This window comes from Penicillium roqueforti, assembly GCF_015533775.1.
Source record: "Penicillium roqueforti strain LCP96 04111 chromosome Unknown scaffold_13, whole genome shotgun sequence".
Lineage (NCBI taxonomy): Eukaryota > Fungi > Ascomycota > Eurotiomycetes > Eurotiales > Aspergillaceae > Penicillium > Penicillium roqueforti.
The window spans coordinates 385752-404229 of NW_024067577.1; the positions used below are offsets into that span (position 1 = coordinate 385752).

Consider the following 18478-nt stretch of genomic DNA (forward strand, 5'->3'; position numbering starts at 1 on the left):
GCCACCTGCTAGTCGCGCTTATGTGTTTGGCACCCTCGATCTTCACCTCCCAGGACTATATCTCGGACCACCTCTGGAAAGCCAACATCAACTGAACAGTACAAAGCTTCCTACTGAATTACAATTGTTACTTATAAAATAAAAATGATCTCCAACCTCTTCAAGGCAATGCCTGCCCGGGCTTCTGCCTTCGCCTCCATGAGCCGAACCTCTGGTCAGGCCCGCTTCATGGCTACTGTGCGCCGTGCCGCTATGGAGCCTGCTACCTTCACTATCCGTGATGGTCCCATGTTCTCCGGCAAGTCTTTCGGTGCCCGCTCCAACATCTCTGGCGAAGCCGTCTTCACTACATCCCTTGTTGGATACCCCGAGTCCTTGACCGATCCCTCATACCGTGGTCAGATCCTAGTTTTCACCCAGCCTCTGATTGGCAACTACGGAGTTCCCTCCGCCGAGAAGGATCCCAATGGACTTTTGAAATACTTCGAGTCTCCCAATCTCCAGGCAGCTGGTGTTGTTGTTGCCGATGTCGCCGAGCAATACAGTCACTGGACTGCTGTCCAGAGTCTGGGCGAGTGGTGTGCCCGTGAAGGTGTTCCTGCCATCTCCGGTGTCGATACTCGTGCCATTGTCACCTACCTGCGTGAGCAAGGCTCTTCTCTGGCCCGTATCACCGTCGGCGAAGAATACGACGCCAACGAGGATGAGGCTTTCACTGACCCTGAGCAAATCCACTTGGTGCGCCAGGTCAGCACCAAGCAGCCTTTCCATGTTGCCGCTGCTGATCCCCACTCCCACGTTGCTGTCATCGACTGTGGTGTTAAGGAGAACATTCTCCGCAGCTTGGTCGGTCGTGGCTCCAGCGTCACTGTCCTGCCCTTCGACTACCCCATCCACAAGGTCGCCCACCACTTCGATGGTGTCTTCATCTCCAACGGCCCTGGTGACCCAACCCACTGCCAGGACACCGTCTACCACCTGAAGCGTCTGATGGAGACCTCCCAGGTCCCCATTTTCGGTATCTGCCTGGGCCACCAGCTCCTCGCTCTGGCCGCCGGTGCCAGCACCATCAAGTTGAAGTACGGAAACCGGGCTCACAACATTCCCGCTCTTGACCTTAGCACTGGTCGCTGCCACATCACCAGCCAGAACCACGGTTACGCCGTTGATGCTTCGACTCTACCATCGGACTGGAAGCCGTACTTCATCAACCTGAACGACCAGAGCAACGAAGGCATGATCCACAAGTCTCGTCCCATCTTCAGCACCCAGTTCCACCCCGAGGCCAAGGGCGGTCCTCTTGACTCATCCTACCTCTTCGATATCTACCTGGACTCCGTGCTGAAGTACAAGAACAGCCAGACTGGTCTCTACCCTCAGCGTGACAGCCGCCCCAGCCCTCTGCTGGTCGACCTGCTTGCCAAGGAGCGCGTGGGTGTTCAGCCCACCATTGGCCAGCAGAACGTGGTAGCCGCTGCCGCTGCTTCTGCTGCCATTGCCGCTGCTGCTTAAGCATGTCAACGTATTGCAGTAGGAGTTCTGGTTTTTGAGGGTTCAATTGGTTGCCTTGATGAAATAATTTTACTTTTCGTATTTTTTGTTCATAGATTCATGCATGGCATATGAAATCAACAGCATTAAGACCATATTTTCATGTCCAAGCTCTTTGTAGTCGTATCAATATTTTCATCATCGCTTTCGATCTCTAAGTTCTACTTAGCCACTATAGATACCACATCCTCATCAGCAACCAAATGTCCCAATCCTACCCGCTGCGGAACATGTCTCGCGCTCGCTCCCCACACCAATGCATACTTAAATGTGTCCTTAATTGTGCGATGGATCTGGTCACAAACATCCTCAATGGTGGAGTCCTTTCGTACGATGAGCGCCTCATCGAATTTAGGTTCCTCTCCCTTTCTAAAGATACGATAATCATCAGCCATGTCAATGAACCTAAAGTCAAGGATATACCATACCGTTTTGTGTAAAGCCGCATTAGTCTCAGTTCCTTCCAGATGCGTTCGACAACGTCTTGCACGCCGAGGTCAAGTTCGCAACTCATGACGGCTGTGTGAGGTTCGCGGGCAAGGGCATCAAGGAACTCGAGGCCGATGCTGTCGACCTTGTTGTAAACGTAAAGACTGGCACAAAAGGAGAAATATTAGCGTTTGACAGTTGGATATCAATCATGATTAGTGTCAATCTTACCAGCGGATGTACTTCCGGTGGTCCTTCATAATCACATCGATAAAGTCGTCGATCGTGGCTATAACGGAGCCGCAATTAGTGTTTGGGCCTGGCTGTTTGTATTAAAGCATCACGTACCATTCTCATCTCGCACGAGCACCTCGCAGTTGAGAATTTTGTAATCCCGGAGCACGTTGTAAACCAACTTTTCATCCAAATGCTTTGGGGGCGTAGCAAAAGAGATCTTCATGCCACCGGCCTTCTTGATTTTCAAGTAGATATTACTAGGATGGTATCAGTATTTCAGTCTGCGCAAAACTTCGGATACGGTATAACATACGGGGGCTCCTTGTTCAACCGAATGCCCACGGCATCCAGCTCGGCCTCGAGCAAGGCTCGCTGTTCGGCACGCTTTGTGGCGTCCAAAATCATCAAGATCAAATCACTTGTCTAGAAGCAGGAATTTTGTCAGTGTTTCTGTACTCTCTCCTATTAAGAAAGTTAGCCCGCTCACCTTTGCGGCCGAAATGACCTGCCGACCACGGCCTTTGCCCTCGGAGGCACCTTCGATAATACCTGGCAAATCCAAGATCTGAATCTCAGCGCCACCATACTCCAGCACTCCGGGAATAGCCGTCAGCGTGGTGAAAGAGTAGGATGCAGCCTCACTCTTGGTCTTGGTGATTTTAGACAGGAATGTAGACTTTCCGACAGAGGGGAAGCCAACAAGAGCCACTCGTGCATCGCCGCTCTTGCTGACATCAAATCCCGCACCGGGGCCACCGCCAGCACCTCCCACTGGCTCCAAGAGCTGGGCTCTTAGCCGGGCAAGTTTTCTGGAAAGATTGTTAGTTTATATTTGAAATTGAAGTTAGAGAATTCAGACTATACCCTTTCAGTAGACCCAAATGGTGTTCTGATATGGAGATTTGGAAATTAGGTCATATCCTCCCCTGATCAAAATGATATCTTACCTGTTGCCTTGTTCTCTGTGGGTCATTAGCGGGGTGATATATAAGTCTGAAGATAAGAACACTTACTCTGCGTTCGACGCATCTCATCCTCGATCCTGTAAAAGATCAGTAAATTAGGCCATCCAGCAATTAACAAGAAACTGACTCCTTGATCTTTTCCGTGATGTTCACCATCTTGTCGGTTGAGGCTCGTCGCCTGTGAAATCACTAAATATTTTTCTCTGGTGCTTCGTTGTGCCTCAGAGAGGGAAATACCAAATCCGATGTGCCCTGGCGCACTTGCCAAGCCTTATGTAAGCACCTCAGTTGGAACGGTCCAAGACGTCGACCTTTTTTTTGAAGCTCAAGCTTAACCTTCCAAGTCAACATCTCCAACACAAACACGACCATGGCAGATACATCGGTTGCTGAGCCACCAGCTCCCATTTCCACCACCCCCGAAACCCTTGAAGTCAATGCCGAACAGACAATTGTGGCAACAACCGGCGCGGACGAGACTGTGCAAGGAGAGCAGCAGCTTCAGTCGGTCAAGAAGACCAAGATTATTCGCAGGAAGAAACGCCCAGCGAGGATACAAGTCGACGCGTCAACCATCAAAGCTGAGCCTGCACAGCAGCCGGGACTCGACTATAATATTTGGTACAACAAGAGCGGCGACAACGACGACAAATATGGCCTCAGCCAGCCTGCGCCTAGTCGCTGCAATATTGCGCGTGACTCGGGATACACTCGCGCTGATCGCATTCCGGGCTCCTTTTTCTGGTAGGAAATTTTACCATTGCGCATCGCGGTAGACATTTGCTAATCCTTTTTCCGTCCTATCTAGCATACATTTTGCGCGAGGCGTCTGCGTGAAAGGTCAGGACTGTGAATACCTCCATCGTCTACCGACGATTCACGATATGTTAGTGATTCCCATGCCGTACGCGATTCGAGGATTCTTCTACTCTGTTGGACTCGTCGGATACAAAAGAACCTGGCTAATCAATGATTCTTAGGTTCAATCCAAACATGGACTGCTTTGGTTAGTCTCCTTGCTATTTGATTTTAAAACAGGCGACTGACTCCAGACTATAGGGAGAGACAAGCACAGCGATTACAAGGAAGTGAGTATCTCTTTGTGACTAGGAGATGTTGCTTCGCTATGAACATATCGCTAACGCTACTTGAAATAGGATATGTCCGGAGTAGGCTCGTTCACACGCCAAAATAGGACAATCTACGTGGGTCGGATTACGGTTTCGTGAGTACCTCGAAAGGCTATACTTCGTATTGTTGCTAATCAACATCTAGCGATGATATCGAGGAAGTGTGCTCAAGGCATTTTGCGGAATGGGGTCAAATTGAAAGAACCAGAGTACTTACCGGACGGGGCGTGGCTTTCGTGACCTATTCGTCAGAAAGTAATGCGCAGTTTGCGTAAGATACCCCTTCCCAAGCTCTCTATTTGTACCGAACTAACATATGACTAAAGTCTAGCTGCGATGCAAAACCAAAGCTTGGATCATGAAGTGAGTTCAACATTTCAATCCACAAGATGTGTTATACAAAGGTACTAACAACAAGTAGGAAATTCTTAACGTACGATGGGCAACGGTCGACCCGAACCCAATGGCACAGAAGCGCGAGGCACGCCGGTTAGAAGAGCAAGCCGCCGAGGCTGTGCGCCGGGCACTACCCGCAGCTTTTGTAGCAGAGATCGAAGGCCGAGATCCCGAAGCCAAGAGGCGGAAGAAGATCGAGGGAACTTTTGGACTACAGGGCTATGACGTTCCAGATGATGTGTGGCATGCTAGAACCCGTCAATTGGAGGATGCGAGCCGGGCCGCTCAGCTAGAGGCACCCCAACAACCGATGATGATCGAGTCTGCTTCGGTTTCGGTACAGGAGCAGGAGCAGCAGCCTCAGAGTAATGGCATCTTCTCCAGCTCAGCTCTCGCAGCCCTACGGGGTCTTAATGGCGGAACGGTGACGACCCAGGCACCCAAGGCTGTTGGTGGACCGTTAGTCGGCTACGGCAGCGACGATGAGAGTGACTGATTTACGTGCAGTTTGTGCGGCATCCTAATCCATCATGATTGTGAATTTTTTCATGTACAACAGCAACGATACCTCTGTCAAAATGTTTATTTCTCTCTGCGTCTCCATACAGGATATCCGTAAAATATTATTTCTGGGCGTCATTCATCATCACTATGTATGGTATCATCCCGAGCACTCGCTAAAACACAACATTGAGAGCGTGTCAACCAAAACGAAATATATCCACCCATAAACCAAATGCAAACACCACGAGTCTCATCGATCCGAGACTTATGCTTAACCTAACTCCCCTTCACTCTTCCTCCCATGAGATCAATCAGTCGTAAATTCATTTCTCGCTAGGGTCCCAGGTCATAGTATACGCAGGAGCCTGTGCGGTAGTTGTAGATGAAAGCATTCGTGTAGCTTTCTATGGTATCATTTGTGCGACTCTCCATGGCCAAGTCAGTGAGTAGCTCATGCACTTGACTAAGATACTTCCGCTCTGTCAGCGGTGCGTTCTGGATCACGCTGCGCCAGCTCTCTGCGTCAGAGAGACGCGTGTCGCGAATAGCGTCGAGAACTTCGTCGCGGGTGTCGATGGCTGCGACAGGGCCGTTGCGGGCGTTTTCGGCTACTTCTCGAGAGGAAAGAAGGGCTAGAACACAGTGTATCAATTAGTATACTGGACTGGATCCCCACTTGAAGCCTGAACATACCTGACTCAACAATGTTCCTTCGGTTCGTCTTCTTGTTTCGGTGCTGGGGGATGAGGATGCGCACATCATTGGCCCGTTCCTGGAACGCGAGAGCCTCCTGCTGGCTCAATTGACGGGACTGGCGGGGATCAGGAGTTCCCTCGCGATACTGGCGCGCCTGCACTTCTGATCGAAGCCACTGCACAAGTTCAGGGAGGCGGATATCGAATTCTTCCTTGCGCATCAGATTCCGAACTTTAAACCCACGCTCCTTGCTATCTTGCTTGGCGATTACAATGCACCGGTGATTGGAGTCTTTGTATTTTGCTAGAAGCTCTTCAAGGGACGAGGCATCGACTGCAAGCTCCGCGCTTATGTTGTTGGACCAGAGTTCTTCGATCAGTTTAACTCCTGTTGTACGGAGGACTGCGGGGTCAAAGCTGGCAACAAGTACATTACACTTTGAAGATCAGCAAATATTACATCAAACGAGTTCGGATGGAAGTCACTTACCCGACGGGCTGTCCAGTACAACTCAGCACTTGTCTCTGAATCTTTCGACGGAGCCTTGGCCTTTAGGTAATCAATCATCGATGACCGTAGTAGATCGGAGCCGAGGTTGAAACCAACAGCATGTGCTTGAGGTCGATTTGATAAGCCATGAGGTGAGAATTCCTGAATCAACCGGTCATATCTGCCACCTGCAGCAAACACGCCGCGTCTTTTGCTATCAAAGATACACTGGAACAGAATGCTACCGCGGTAGAACTTGTCATGAACGCTGCTGAGTGGGTTGATATAAATCTTCCGTTTCACGCCGAAACTCTGCAAATAGGTCATGAGCACGTTCAAACGAGCGAATATTGGTGAAATCCGCTCCGCATATTCAGTTCCTTCCATGATAATCTGAAGTCTGCGTTTTGTCTCCTTCAATGAGTCTGTATCATATCCATTAGCGTATTGTTCCCAATATGAGAAAGTAAGCTTAAGTACCTCTGAAATCGAAACGGGCAAGGTCATCCAACGAAGTTGAAGCAACACCAATTGCCGGGGCCCGAAGTTCACTTCGAATCTTTTGCATGTTATATTTTCCAACATTCAGCTTACTGAGAACCTCCTTTGCCTTGGGGATTTGAGTAGGCGTGACGCGACAAAATTCCATAATAAGCTGGAGTAGATCGGAGTGGTTGACGAGGAAGCACATCGGAGTAGACCGCAGAGGTGGGAATTCCTCAATGATTTCGTCCAAAACTTTGATCACTTCTGCCTCTTTTAAGGCTAGATCCAGGGTGTTGTGGGACACAATATCAAAGTCAACTTCGCGGTGAGTTTGTGGTTCGCCACCATGTATTGTATCCCTGTAGACTGTGCCGAACGCAAATGTCTTCTCTAGTGAGTGATCTTGTCTTGGAATTGCTCGTGCGTTTGGAAGTGTGAGATCATATGGCAGCTGTAAAAGATTGCCAGATGCATCCAGCACACGTACTGCACCGTTGTTGTAATGCTGAGATCGAGGAAAGAGCATTTGCCTTGTTGACTCGACAGCACCATGTCTTCGAAATATCGAGGTTAGCTTCTTCTTAACCAAGCCCTGGACAAGTAGCTCGTTCGCGGCCGGTACTGCATGTGAGTCTATGTCCCAAGCAATATCTTCGAATTTCTTAGGCGACTGAGAAAAGATAGCTGATAGAATCTTTTTGTAGTCGGGTGAATTTGGATCCGAGAGCAGATGCACAATAGCCCGTCTGAATGTCTCTTCTTCGACCTGAAGAGGTATCTTTCCGCTGGACAAAAGGTCGGAGGCTGTGGGGCGTTCACTCGGATCATGGCTCAGCAGAGATTCGATGATCTGGCCCTGGAGCAACTTATCAGATTGCTGGAAAGCGGGCGGAAGAGTGTGATTCTTTTCACGAATTTGTCGAAGAGTTTGGTCTCGTTCCATGCCAGTTGGCAATGAATAACACATCTCGAAGAAGATTACACCGAGCGAAAACATCTAGAATGCGTGAGCAGGTAGTCGTGATGCCAGTTGTATATTCACTACTCACATCGACTTTCTCATTGTAGTGCCCCGAAACAACTGACTTCATCTCCGGTGCCACATAGTAGGTTGTACCCAAACTACGAGTGAAATCTCCTTCGAAGTCGGCGGCTGCGGACGAACGCACAGCCGTTGTGAATTGGCCACTTGTTGCAAGACCAAAGTCACCAATGCGGGGATTGTTTGCAACGTCGATGAAAATGTTGTCAGGCTTCAAGTCACGGTGTATGATGCCGTGACTATGGATATGGCTCAAGCCATCGAGAATTTGCCGGAAGAGACGCCATGAACGCTCGATATCATCGCACAAATCATCCTTTATTAGATCGCGCAAGGTCTAGGGAATGTTAGTCTAGAACAACGAGCAGAGCGATGTTAAAACACTTACATGTTTCTCACAGTACTCCATCTGGATGTAGAGTGTCGTTACGATAGGCCTGGCATAAGAGCCAGATCTCGCTCGGCTGAGCTCAACTTCCTCCACACTTCCGGCATCAAAGTCGCTATCATTTTCATTTACCCTGTTCCTCTCTGGCGTCTCTGGATAAGCGGGGTCAGATAATGTTCCTTCGTTTTCATCATCGCTGTCTGATGCGGCAAATTCTATTTTTGGATATCCGCTGGAGCTGATGAAATCGAGGCCGCCTGTACTGAATCCATGGTCATGGCTAGCAAACGGATCACCTTCGGTGGAGGACATAGCCTCTTCCTCCACGTTATTGAAGTCCTCTTCAAGCCAAGCAGCGTAGTATCGGACAACATAGGGATGATTCAGCCGAGATAGCAGCATGGTTTCGGAAAGGGTGTCTTTCAACGCTGCAGCCGATGTTTGAGAGATCTTCTTTATCGCATATAACCGACCATCGAGCTTGTTCCGGGCTTTGACTACCTGCCCAAACCCACCACGGCCTAGCTGGCCTGTCTCGTCGAAGTCTTGATGATATCGTGAGAAAGCCGGCACGGGTCCAAAAGAGTCTAACCGTGGCTGTCTCTGCATGGACACAGATCCCGATGCCCTTTCTCGCATCTTTAACGGCGCATCCACGCGGAAAAACTCCGACGGTTGGAGCTGGAAAGCAGTCGGACGCTTTTTGGGATTTGGGCGAAAGAATTCACAAAGCAAATCTTGCAGGGGCGGCGAGAGCCCCATAGACACCATCAACTGATTGGCGGAGGTGTACCTGAGAAGGACATCCTTTCCAAAGCCCATCTGAAGCAGCACAATTCCAAGATCCCAGACATCAGTCTTCATGGAGGGAGCAGAACCTTCTTGTGTCAGCTCTGGGGGTAGCCAAAGTGGTGATTTCGACGCCGCGAAAGAGGTTTTTCTGCTAAGAGAGTCGGGCAAGGCTTCTTCGACGTTGGACTGCAGTTTAACGATAGTTTCACCAGAAGGAGTCCTGAACAAGAAGACTCGGCCACAATGAATGTTGCCATGCACAAAGCCGCTGCGGTGGTAGAACTCCAGAGCCTCGAGTAACTGAATCATCCAGCCGCGGAGCATGTCAGCAGCTACGGTGCCCACAATATCCAGGAGCTCGGAAAGGGAACCCTTGTTGGCATACTCGAAAAGCGCAAAGACGGTCCAAGAATTATCAGATGAATCCAAGTGGTCTATTGGGCGGTTGATTTTAAAGCCCACAAATTCAACAAGATTGGGATGTCGCAATCGCTTGATTCCCTCTAACTTGTCCTCACTAGTGCGCATCTGCTCACGGAATGTCAATCCTTCGGAATTATTCTCAACGAGGCAAAGCTCCTTCAACACAAGCAGCGGGACGTAGCATCGGCTCTCAGACACAACAGGCCTGACGGTGAAAGTCTTTCTGCATTGTTCGCTTTGCAGAAGGGTCTTGCCATAGACGGCGCGGAAGACCAGCGGCTGCTCATCGGTGTCGTTGACGACCAACGGAGGATCAAAGCAGATGGCGCCAGGTGTATTTTCCACTAGGTCATCAACATAACTCATATCCACGCCGCCAGATCGACTCTTTCGTCTCATAAGACGAGCCTTGTTCCGCTGTCGCATCTTGTCTTGAAGCATTTCCTGCAATGCGCGCTCTTCCTCGACAGCTGCAGCCTTCTGTTTGCGAAGTTTCTCTTGTTTTTCTAGGTCTGCGCGCTGAAGAGCAGCCGCCTCTTGTTCCATGCGCTCCTCTTCAAGGCTGGGTAGGTCTTTGTCCTGTGCCTGTGCCTGGGCAACATCCTCTAGAACATCTTGGATGGACACCGCAAGCTCGTAAATCATTTCACTGCCGAGCAGAGATTTTGGCTTGTTGCGTAGAATTTCTTGTATCCGGGAGCGCGCTCCATCGCGAAAGCCGTCGAGGTTTCCTGGTGAGAGGTTGGGGATTGTTTTAGGATACGTAGTGGGGAGTTCGACCAGCAAAATGAGGAGTACGTCTGGATTCGAAGAGGAGCGCAAATGAAGCTTGAATGTCACATCGGAGGATTGCTAGAGTGTATGGGTTAGTGACCACGAGGGGCCCAAACAGCTCAAAGAGACACCCACCTGCCAGGCCGACCGCCTATTTTCTACTTCTTCAAAGTCGTCGCCATAGATTGAGCGCAGAGCTTCCACCTCTGTCTGGTGGATTTCTCGGTAATTGGTTGTAAATACGGGGGACGTCACGGAGGAATCAGACGTTTGGTTTTTCTGGCGGGAGGGCTTCTTCCTCTGTTTGGGAGACATCGCGGGGCGTGGCGAGAGCTCGCCCTACAAGCGACCCTGAGCGTCGTGCGACATGAGGGCTAGTAATAAAAGATGAAAGGGTTATGGGAGGTTGAAAGAAATCGGGCAGTCTTTTTTCCCTCGCCTCTTGAGGCTAGACCAAACAGGCGGTCAGATAATACGCCCTTCCACTTCTGGGGTGGAGATGCTTAGTATAAATGACGACCCAGTTGGTTTAACTGTGGATTTATGGGTTTACCGCTTGTATTCTACTGTGGTTTAATTTCGTCTCATGCTTCTTGCGTCTTGTGTTTATTTCAAGTCGTTTACGAGATAGCCCATGTGTCTATCGACTTGTCTATCATCGCCGTCAAGCCAAATCACCAGTCCCTGCCCAATAGTGGGCCCAGATATCTTGAGATAATGAGCTGGTGAGCCGGTGAGCTGGCATACTGAGAAGGGTGGCAATTATCGACCCTGCAGTCGATCATCTCTACTAGTGTTGTCTTTGTTCCTGTGACTATCCACAATCGAAGACATCGAGCAACAAGCTGCTAGCCACAGCAATCATTGGTGCGTATCCGCAATGATTCCACTATCCTTGGCCCTAGGTCCAACACACAGACCCATCTGCAAATGCGACGCTGCTAGCGGCAATCAGGATCCAGCCCAGGTTGAGGGCGCCGAAATACGAAGCCACATATATGGCAGCCCCATGAAGATGTCTCGGACTCCATAGATTGACATTAGACTGTCGGGCCTCTGCTTGTCCACCACTCTGTACAGAGTTAGGTGGCCGGAACTGGAAGAAAGTGAGAGCATGTTCTGGACGTAGGATGGCGTTGACACCGAATCCGACAAATGTGGTTGCAATTGCGCGGGCAATCAAGCGGAGAACAACCAAACGGGAAAGAAAGATATTGTCATGCCAAGCCAGTCTTATGTCTGACGTTTGCGTAGTGTCTGCAGTGGCTTGCAGCTTTCAAGGACTTGAGCGCCGTAAGGGATCACAGTGTAGTCTTCGAAGTCATGGGAAAGACAAGAATTCGGGGGATTTCTTATATAAGACCTGAAGATAGCATAGATATTTGTAAGATGCTCTGAGAACAATCAGACCCCGAAGAGGAAGAATTGATCTAAGCAAGGCTGGTACATAGTTGTAGACTCCAGATATGCCAAGTACCCCAGGAGGGTACATATGGATGTCCACTCCTCTGTACACGCACATGTGTACTCTGTACACACCTGTTATGAACAACTCAAGGCCCACAAGCGAATTCTTCTCGGAATAAATGTGGAACAAAAGAAGGTGAAGAACTTCTCCCAAATCCCAATCCTCAAAAGTCCAAAACCGAGTGCCAAGCGTAAACAAAAGGAACACGAGCTTATCGATAAGCTTTTTCCGACCGCGCCGACCATAAACATCCATTAGACTTTCGATTGGGCTTGAACTTCGAGGTTTCTTCCAATCCCGGCAGTCAAAATGCTGGACTGGATCAAGGGGAACGATCAAAGCACACAGGCTACAGGTGTGGTGATTACGTTGACCTTTGAAGCCATTGCTCTAACGTGATGCTACAGATGACTCTAAGCTGCTAGAACCCCCTGAGACTCCAGGCCATGTCTTTGCCATTCGTGCGTTCAAGAGTGCTCTGTTTGGCACCCCCGGAGCAGAGGACGATGGAAAAAACGCGTCCCCGAGACAGTCCGGTCACCAACGAAGCAAAAGCGATACGACAACATCCGCGCCAACTGAGATCAAGACCGACGCGAAATCAGGCGACGCGACTTACAACCCCACGGGATCCCCGACGAAAAGCATACTTGTTACACCCGGAACCGCGTTGCGTCGTAAGACGGTATCCTTTGGCGAAAGTGTCATCGACAATGAGGGGAAACGCCCCGGCTCGGCCAGTAAGCCGGCCAAGACTCCACCAAATCCTTCCGGAGCCCTCAGTACCCAGTGGATGTCTGGGTCATCAGATGGAAACGGCAAGCCGAGGAGCAAACTCACCCAGACACTCATGAATGCACGCGACAACGCATCCAAGAACTCCGATCCGGCCAAGTCTGATGAGAACACACGGGAAACGAAACATGCCGTGGGCTCTGGCTCCAAGGATACGCTCGATGAAGATGTCACTATCAATCTGGATGACCCCCACTCAGAGTCAGGCAAGTACTGGAAAACCGAATTCGATAATTATCGTGTGAAAACCAATCGAGAGATTAAGAAATTGATTCATTACCGATCGATTGCCAAATCCTACGCTCGCAAAAAGGATACAGAAGCTATGCGGCTGGCCGACAAGCTCAAGGAGGAAGAAGAAAAGGTCGCCGAGATGGAAAGGCAGGTGTCACGGCTTGCTTCTTCGATGGTCGGGGAGGGATCGACAGGCGACAAGGAGCAACTAGTTCAAGATTTGACCAAACAAACCGCTCTTGCATTGCAATATAAGCAGCAGGTTACCTCGTTGCGCAGTGCCTTGGAACGACATGATGTTGTAAGCGATGCGGCAAATATCACACAAAAGAAAAAGGAAGAACCTCCTTCAAACACCCCAACTGAGGAGCTTCGCAAAACACAACAAGAATTGGAACAAGCCAATGCCAAGATTGAGGAGATGAAAAAACAACAGTCCGAACTAAGCAAACTTCAAGACCTCGCGCAGAGCTCAGAAAAGAAAGCCCAAGCACTCGAGAAAGAGAATGACACTCTGAAACAAACACTGGCGCGAGTGAAGCAGGAAATGTCTCGATATGAAGGTCGACGAAAGGACAAGGAAACAAGACTGAAGCAGAGAGAAGCCAGACTGGAGCAGCGGATCCAAGAATATAGAGAGAAGCTCAAAACAGTCTCTCAGGAGCACCGTGCCTCGGAAGAGAATTTGAGGAATACTTCCGAAGCAGAACGCCGTCACATGCAGAAACAGATCGACCTTCTGAAGCTGCGACTCGGTTCTACCGAACGCTTCCCGGCACTACCTTCCACAGAGCGGCAATTCCTAAGTCCTCGCAAAGACAACACAGACGTGCAGGCGTTTGACTTTGACTTTGGCGACCAGGACATTACTGATCAGGACCTTGAGAAACCTGAAGAAGAACCCACCGAAGATACCGAGCCTCCCCCAAGCCCGAGTCCACGCTCCAAAATACGCGAATCGCGACCTGCTCTGCGCAGTAACACACTGGGCACACTTAGTACAAGACCGAATACCCGAGACATAGTCGCAGATGACGACGAGGTGACACATTATCTGAACGAAATACTCCTGAAGCCGCAACTCGAGGCCCGTACTGCAGCGTTGGATCAAATCCCCCCGTCCTCGCCTCCCGATATCTCAGCCCTGAAGTCGTTGAACCGCACGTACTCAAGACGCCGACTCGGCGAAGGCCAGCGGCTCTATCGGAATCCGAACCTGAACCTGAACCCCCCTGCTGACGATGATACTCGGCTCAGCAACCGACACACACAACGCGAACGTACCCACATCAAATCGACCCTCGATTCAATCTCTGGTCTCCCGTCTCGCAGTCGGTATTCGGGGTATGCCGTTTCAGCGGGCGAGCGCGTGGGCAAGCGGTACGGGTTTACTGATGTCCAGCGTGAAGCGCTCACTCCTGAACGAATTGCCGCGGCCAAGTCACGGCTCAGGCAGAAGGACAGTCGTAAGATCAAAGCATTTGGAAAGGAGAATCTTTGAGGTGACTATGTACTATGGAGTCGCCTGATTTGGAAATAAGGCATAGCTTAGCATTATGGGGTGGTGTTCGGGTTCATAAGCGTTACTGTTTTTCGTCACCTTGTTTCTATCTACGTTTTCAGCGAAGACAATTGTTGTATTATTGAATCGGTGGCTCTTCTAGTCTCTCGATCGGGATCGCTCGCAGGCACTGTTGCCAAATTCTCGCTGCCTCCGGGATTGGTACAATGGCTAATGTATCATATCACACCTTTATTCAAAATCTAGATTAGGTATTATCTTGTCTACATCCAGCTGTGCTCTTTCACTATCTAGTTCACCTACAAAGGTTCCATATCGTATATTCACCCAGTGTGCAACGGAAAGAACACGGTCGGTCGTGTAGTGCGCTCTCAGGCCTTACCGTCAGAGAGCGACACGACGGCCCATTTCCCGCCCCAGGCCCACTTACGAGACTCAGCGCCGCCGCCTCCCGGCAGTGCGCGGAGCTTCTCGTCCTCGCCAGCGGGGAGACCGACAACGGGATCAGCCTTGCAAGTGCGGAAGGCTAGAACACGGATCCCCGACTTAGGGCCAAGCGGGCCGATAGCTTCTGTGAAAGGAGTGGTGGGATCCCATTGGGCCTGGATATTGTTAGCAAGAAACACAAAGCGAAAGAAAGAAAGCAAAGAACACTGGACTTACATCATTGACCAACTTTCGGTAGTTCAGGTCGCCCTTGAACAAGACAAGCTCGCTTTCCTTCAGATCTTCGAACAGCTCCGGTGCCACGAATGGCATGCGCCAGTAACCACCCTGGGTGGTCCAGAAAGCGTGCGGACGCAGGATCAGCTTACCATCCTGGTGGAACTGGCTCCACTGCTCGAAGAGGAATCGCACGTCGGAGACCTCCTTGTCAGAAAGAGGGGGGAATGTCTTGCCCGAGCCATCGATCGCTGTGTAAAAGGCCTGCGGGTCGACCATGCAGTTGAGCAGATCGGAGAAATCCTTCGGGGTGACGTCTGACACAAACCATGGCAGGCGCTTGGGGTGGAGCACGACACTGGTCGCCAGTCCGGCGGACAGCAAGTATCCAGCGAGAATGAGATCAACGAATAACTCAAATCCGGAGTTATCTAAGACGATGTCAACGCGGCGGTCGCCGTCCTTCTTCTCTCTCCGCGCCTTTTGCATTACCCCGAAAGCAGCATCAAGGTCATTGACAATGATGTTCTGCTCTGATGCTTTGCGCGCCTCAGACCCCTGCAGTTTCTGGATATCCTCGTAGGTGAGAGATGTCAGAAGTGACAGATCGGTGGCATTGCCCCATAAGCAGATCTCGCACATCTCCGAGAAGAGCAGCTTCTCGGCCGAGTCGATTTCCTCTGGCGACTTGTTCTCTCTTGCTTTTCCAGACTCGGATTCTGTCGCCAACTCACGGTATCTCGCAGCGAGTTCTAGTACGGCGGGCCGGGACGACTTGAATGTATCCATCTTCTGGCGGGCGAACACGTCATAGCCCTTCCAATGCTTAGACAACGCGAAAAGGGCCTCCATGCGGCGGTCTATGATGGTCGTTGGTCAGTATTGCCGAAATATATCTATTCTCTGTTGGACCGGGGTTGGGCTTACAGAGGTAACACTCTGCATAAAGCCAGGCCACATCGTGCCAGTGGGGGTTTCCACGCTCCTCCAGCTCCTTGTTATACGAAGCGATATCTGGATGTCCGTCGTCATCCAGGGGACTAGCCGCAATAGACACGTTAGGTGAAGCTCTTATATTTCTAGCATTGAGGATAAAATGACTCACGTGAGTTGTCGGTCGTGCTGAAGCTCATACTTCAAGGAGGCCAATTTGGCGATAATGCCCTTGCCTTCATTTGCCTTCTCGCCGTCCTTGACAGCTACAACGGTGCGATGAAGGTCATCGATAGCGCCAGTCTAGAGTCGTCACACATATTCAGCAATTGATCCGGTTATCGATTGTCTGCCAAGCTCACGATGATGACAGGCCACCGCTCGTTGGCCGAGACCGAGGCAAAGCTCGACTTGTCGGAGGTGAGGTACTGAGCTGCTCGGGTTAGTCTAATATATTTATGGCCGACCAAGGATGCTTACGAGTCTTAGGATCGAATTCCATGACTGCTATGCAAGATGTATCTAGACCGAGGGCAAAAAGTCAAAGTGGCAGAATCGAGGGGAGGGCGCGGGGTAAAAGCGGTGTACAATATACAGTTGGCGACGTCAGAGCTACTCGGAGCTACTGGAATACATCATTGCGCATAAATACATTGGGAACATCAATTCTAGGTAGATCTCGTAGGCAACGCCGCGCTTGAAAATCAGATATGCCATCACATTCCCGAAAGAATAGAGTTATTCGCGTACGCCTAAGACAGTTAGCTGGGGAACTTGATTAGATGTTTAGGTCATGGTCTTACCATCGGCTTGATATCGGGGTGTGGCGATGCCCCAAAGACTTCATATGCAAGTTTGAGTTCAGGGCCGATGTTGATGTAAGCGCCCTTATTTTCAGTCGCGTCGCAGTATCTGGGAGCGGAGAAGACGGTGATGCAACGACCATCGTGTTCAACGTCGTAACCGCCCATCCGCACCTCGTGGGAGCGAATGATAGCCTCCAGGCCATTGTTTTCACAGAAGCGCTTGGTCACATCAGGGCCAAATTGAAGACCGACGCCACGCTTGCTGGGGCCGCGGCCAACCTCGGGCTGCGGGTCGGTCCAGAGCATCTCCATCATCAGGCCCGCTTGGCCAGGCTGTCGTTGGTTATGGCGGTTGAGCTTGCGGATATCATCTAACTTGATCTTGTCGTCGGAGAAGAGACCGCCGTGCAGGACAAGGTACTTCTCGCCGATCAAAGTGGCCAGCGGCAGAGCCGAGAATGACTCGGAGAATACCTTGAAGACCCGCTCGTTATATTTAGCCTTGCACTCGCCTTCGAAGCCGTAGACCTTATTCATATCATCCGTCTCGTGGTTTCCACGGTTAAGGAAGAGACCGTTAGGACGCAACCACTTGTATGCATAAAGCAGCAGAGCGACTTCGCAGGACCAGGAGCCACGGTCAACAAAGTCACCGTTGAAGAGGTAGGCGTGGGTATCGGAGGGGGCACCATTTAGTCGGAAGATATTGAGCAAATCGAAGAATTGGCCTAAACAATCAGCAACTGCTTCACTCACCAGCAAGACAATACATACCGTGTGTATCACCGCAGACTGTCAACTTCTTGCCCGATTCCACCCCAATTTCGACCATCGTAGGCTCGTTGTATACGATATCCTTGACAGCCTTGATGATCTGGAAGACATATTTGCGATGAATATTCTTTCCGTCCTTAAAGCGCTGGACCATATCATCGAGGAACTCCTGCGTCATTTCCTCGCCAAGGCGCACACCATCATAACCGTCCTCAACATTGATAGCATCGATATCCAAATCCGCAAAAGCCGAAGGCGGATCTGAGATCTCAATGGCCCGCTCAAACTCTCTGCGGCGCACGAGCTTCTCACACTCAGCAGCCTTCAGCTTAGCATTCTGGTTGGCCGGTTCGCGTCTCACCACAGCCTTGAAATCCTTCAAGGCCTCCTTGTAACTTAGAATGGCGGTATTGGCGAGAGCACGTCTCCAGTAGGCCTGTGGTAAATTTGGATTTAGCATATATCGCCGCGACCGCTCAATATGCAGGCACAAGTTGTCTCTCTTGCCGGCTAAGAATGCCGACTAACCTTCACATAGTTGGGATCCAATTCGATTGCCTTGGTGGCGTCGGCGATAGCAAAACCGAAGGCTTCGAGCTTAATCTGAGCCTATAACAGCAAGAAGAAAAGACATTAGCTATGCCGATCCTAACGAGTGTGCACGCGACTCTCGGGAATAGATCGTCAGGAACATACCTGGGCCCGGTTGGAGAAGAAAGAAGGATCCTTGTCGAATTTGGCAATAGCCTGGGTATAAAAGTCGACAGCGACAGGCCAGTCATGCTCAGCAAAGGCCTTGTTGCCCTGCACCTTAAGCGCAGTGGCCAATTCTTGATCGGTAGCCATTTGGGGCGGAGATAAAAAGCGAGGGGCACGAGACAAGGATTATCGGTGCGAAACAAGGGCGCGGAGGAAAGAAGGCAACGATTATACGAGCCGGAAGAGAAAGAAAGAGAAGCCAGAAATAAATAAAACTCCTCT

General features: G+C 50.5%; 7 protein-coding genes across 7 annotated transcripts; 3 read left to right on the forward strand and 4 right to left on the reverse strand.

Annotated features, from left to right (window-relative positions):
• Positions 1-144: 144 nt before the first annotated feature.
• cpa1 (carbamoyl-phosphate synthase (glutamine-hydrolyzing) CPA1) lies at positions 145-1512 on the forward strand (the record flags this gene model as incomplete). The annotated part of the gene is made up of 1 exon (XM_039073360.1): positions 145-1512. One exon carries the CDS (start codon positions 145-147, stop codon positions 1510-1512), a length of 1368 nt encoding a protein of 455 aa, XP_038928501.1.
• A 200-nt stretch (positions 1513-1712) lies between these two features.
• Positions 1713-3338, reverse strand: LCP9604111_5540 (uncharacterized protein; the record flags this gene model as incomplete). Its single annotated transcript, XM_039073362.1, has 10 exons — positions 1713-1920; positions 1980-2144; positions 2212-2269; positions 2329-2474; positions 2531-2640; positions 2705-3026; positions 3082-3106; positions 3165-3179; positions 3231-3259; positions 3310-3338. The coding sequence occupies 10 exons, from the start codon at positions 3336-3338 to the stop codon at positions 1713-1715; spliced, it is 1107 nt and encodes a 368-aa protein (XP_038928502.1).
• Positions 3339-3552: 214 nt separating this feature from the next.
• On the forward strand, positions 3553-5204 carry cwc2 (active spliceosome conformation promoter CWC2; the record flags this gene model as incomplete). The annotated part of the gene is made up of 8 exons (XM_039073363.1): positions 3553-3926; positions 3991-4068; positions 4163-4188; positions 4242-4270; positions 4340-4407; positions 4458-4583; positions 4639-4675; positions 4734-5204. 8 exons carry the CDS (start codon positions 3553-3555, stop codon positions 5202-5204), a joined length of 1209 nt encoding a protein of 402 aa, XP_038928503.1.
• A 341-nt stretch (positions 5205-5545) lies between these two features.
• cpcC (putative protein kinase (Gcn2)) lies at positions 5546-10617 on the reverse strand (the record flags this gene model as incomplete). Its single annotated transcript, XM_039073364.1, has 7 exons — positions 5546-5844; positions 5906-6344; positions 6398-6822; positions 6878-7880; positions 7933-8262; positions 8314-10380; positions 10438-10617. 7 exons carry the CDS (start codon positions 10615-10617, stop codon positions 5546-5548), a joined length of 4743 nt encoding a protein of 1580 aa, XP_038928504.1.
• Positions 10618-12079: 1462 nt separating this feature from the next.
• LCP9604111_5543 (uncharacterized protein) lies at positions 12080-14300 on the forward strand (the record flags this gene model as incomplete). The annotated part of the gene is made up of 2 exons (XM_039073365.1): positions 12080-12125; positions 12178-14300. The coding sequence occupies 2 exons, from the start codon at positions 12080-12082 to the stop codon at positions 14298-14300; spliced, it is 2169 nt and encodes a 722-aa protein (XP_038928505.1).
• Positions 14301-14692: 392 nt separating this feature from the next.
• LCP9604111_5544 (damage-control phosphatase ARMT1 family protein) lies at positions 14693-16419 on the reverse strand (the record flags this gene model as incomplete). Its single annotated transcript, XM_039073366.1, has 6 exons — positions 14693-14923; positions 14985-15844; positions 15912-16024; positions 16090-16220; positions 16280-16350; positions 16398-16419. The coding sequence occupies 6 exons, from the start codon at positions 16417-16419 to the stop codon at positions 14693-14695; spliced, it is 1428 nt and encodes a 475-aa protein (XP_038928506.1).
• A 214-nt stretch (positions 16420-16633) lies between these two features.
• ppt1 (protein serine/threonine phosphatase PPT1) lies at positions 16634-18343 on the reverse strand (the record flags this gene model as incomplete). The annotated part of the gene is made up of 5 exons (XM_039073367.1): positions 16634-16669; positions 16721-17451; positions 17498-17933; positions 18026-18106; positions 18194-18343. 5 exons carry the CDS (start codon positions 18341-18343, stop codon positions 16634-16636), a joined length of 1434 nt encoding a protein of 477 aa, XP_038928507.1.
• Between the last annotated feature and the right edge of the window lie 135 nt (positions 18344-18478).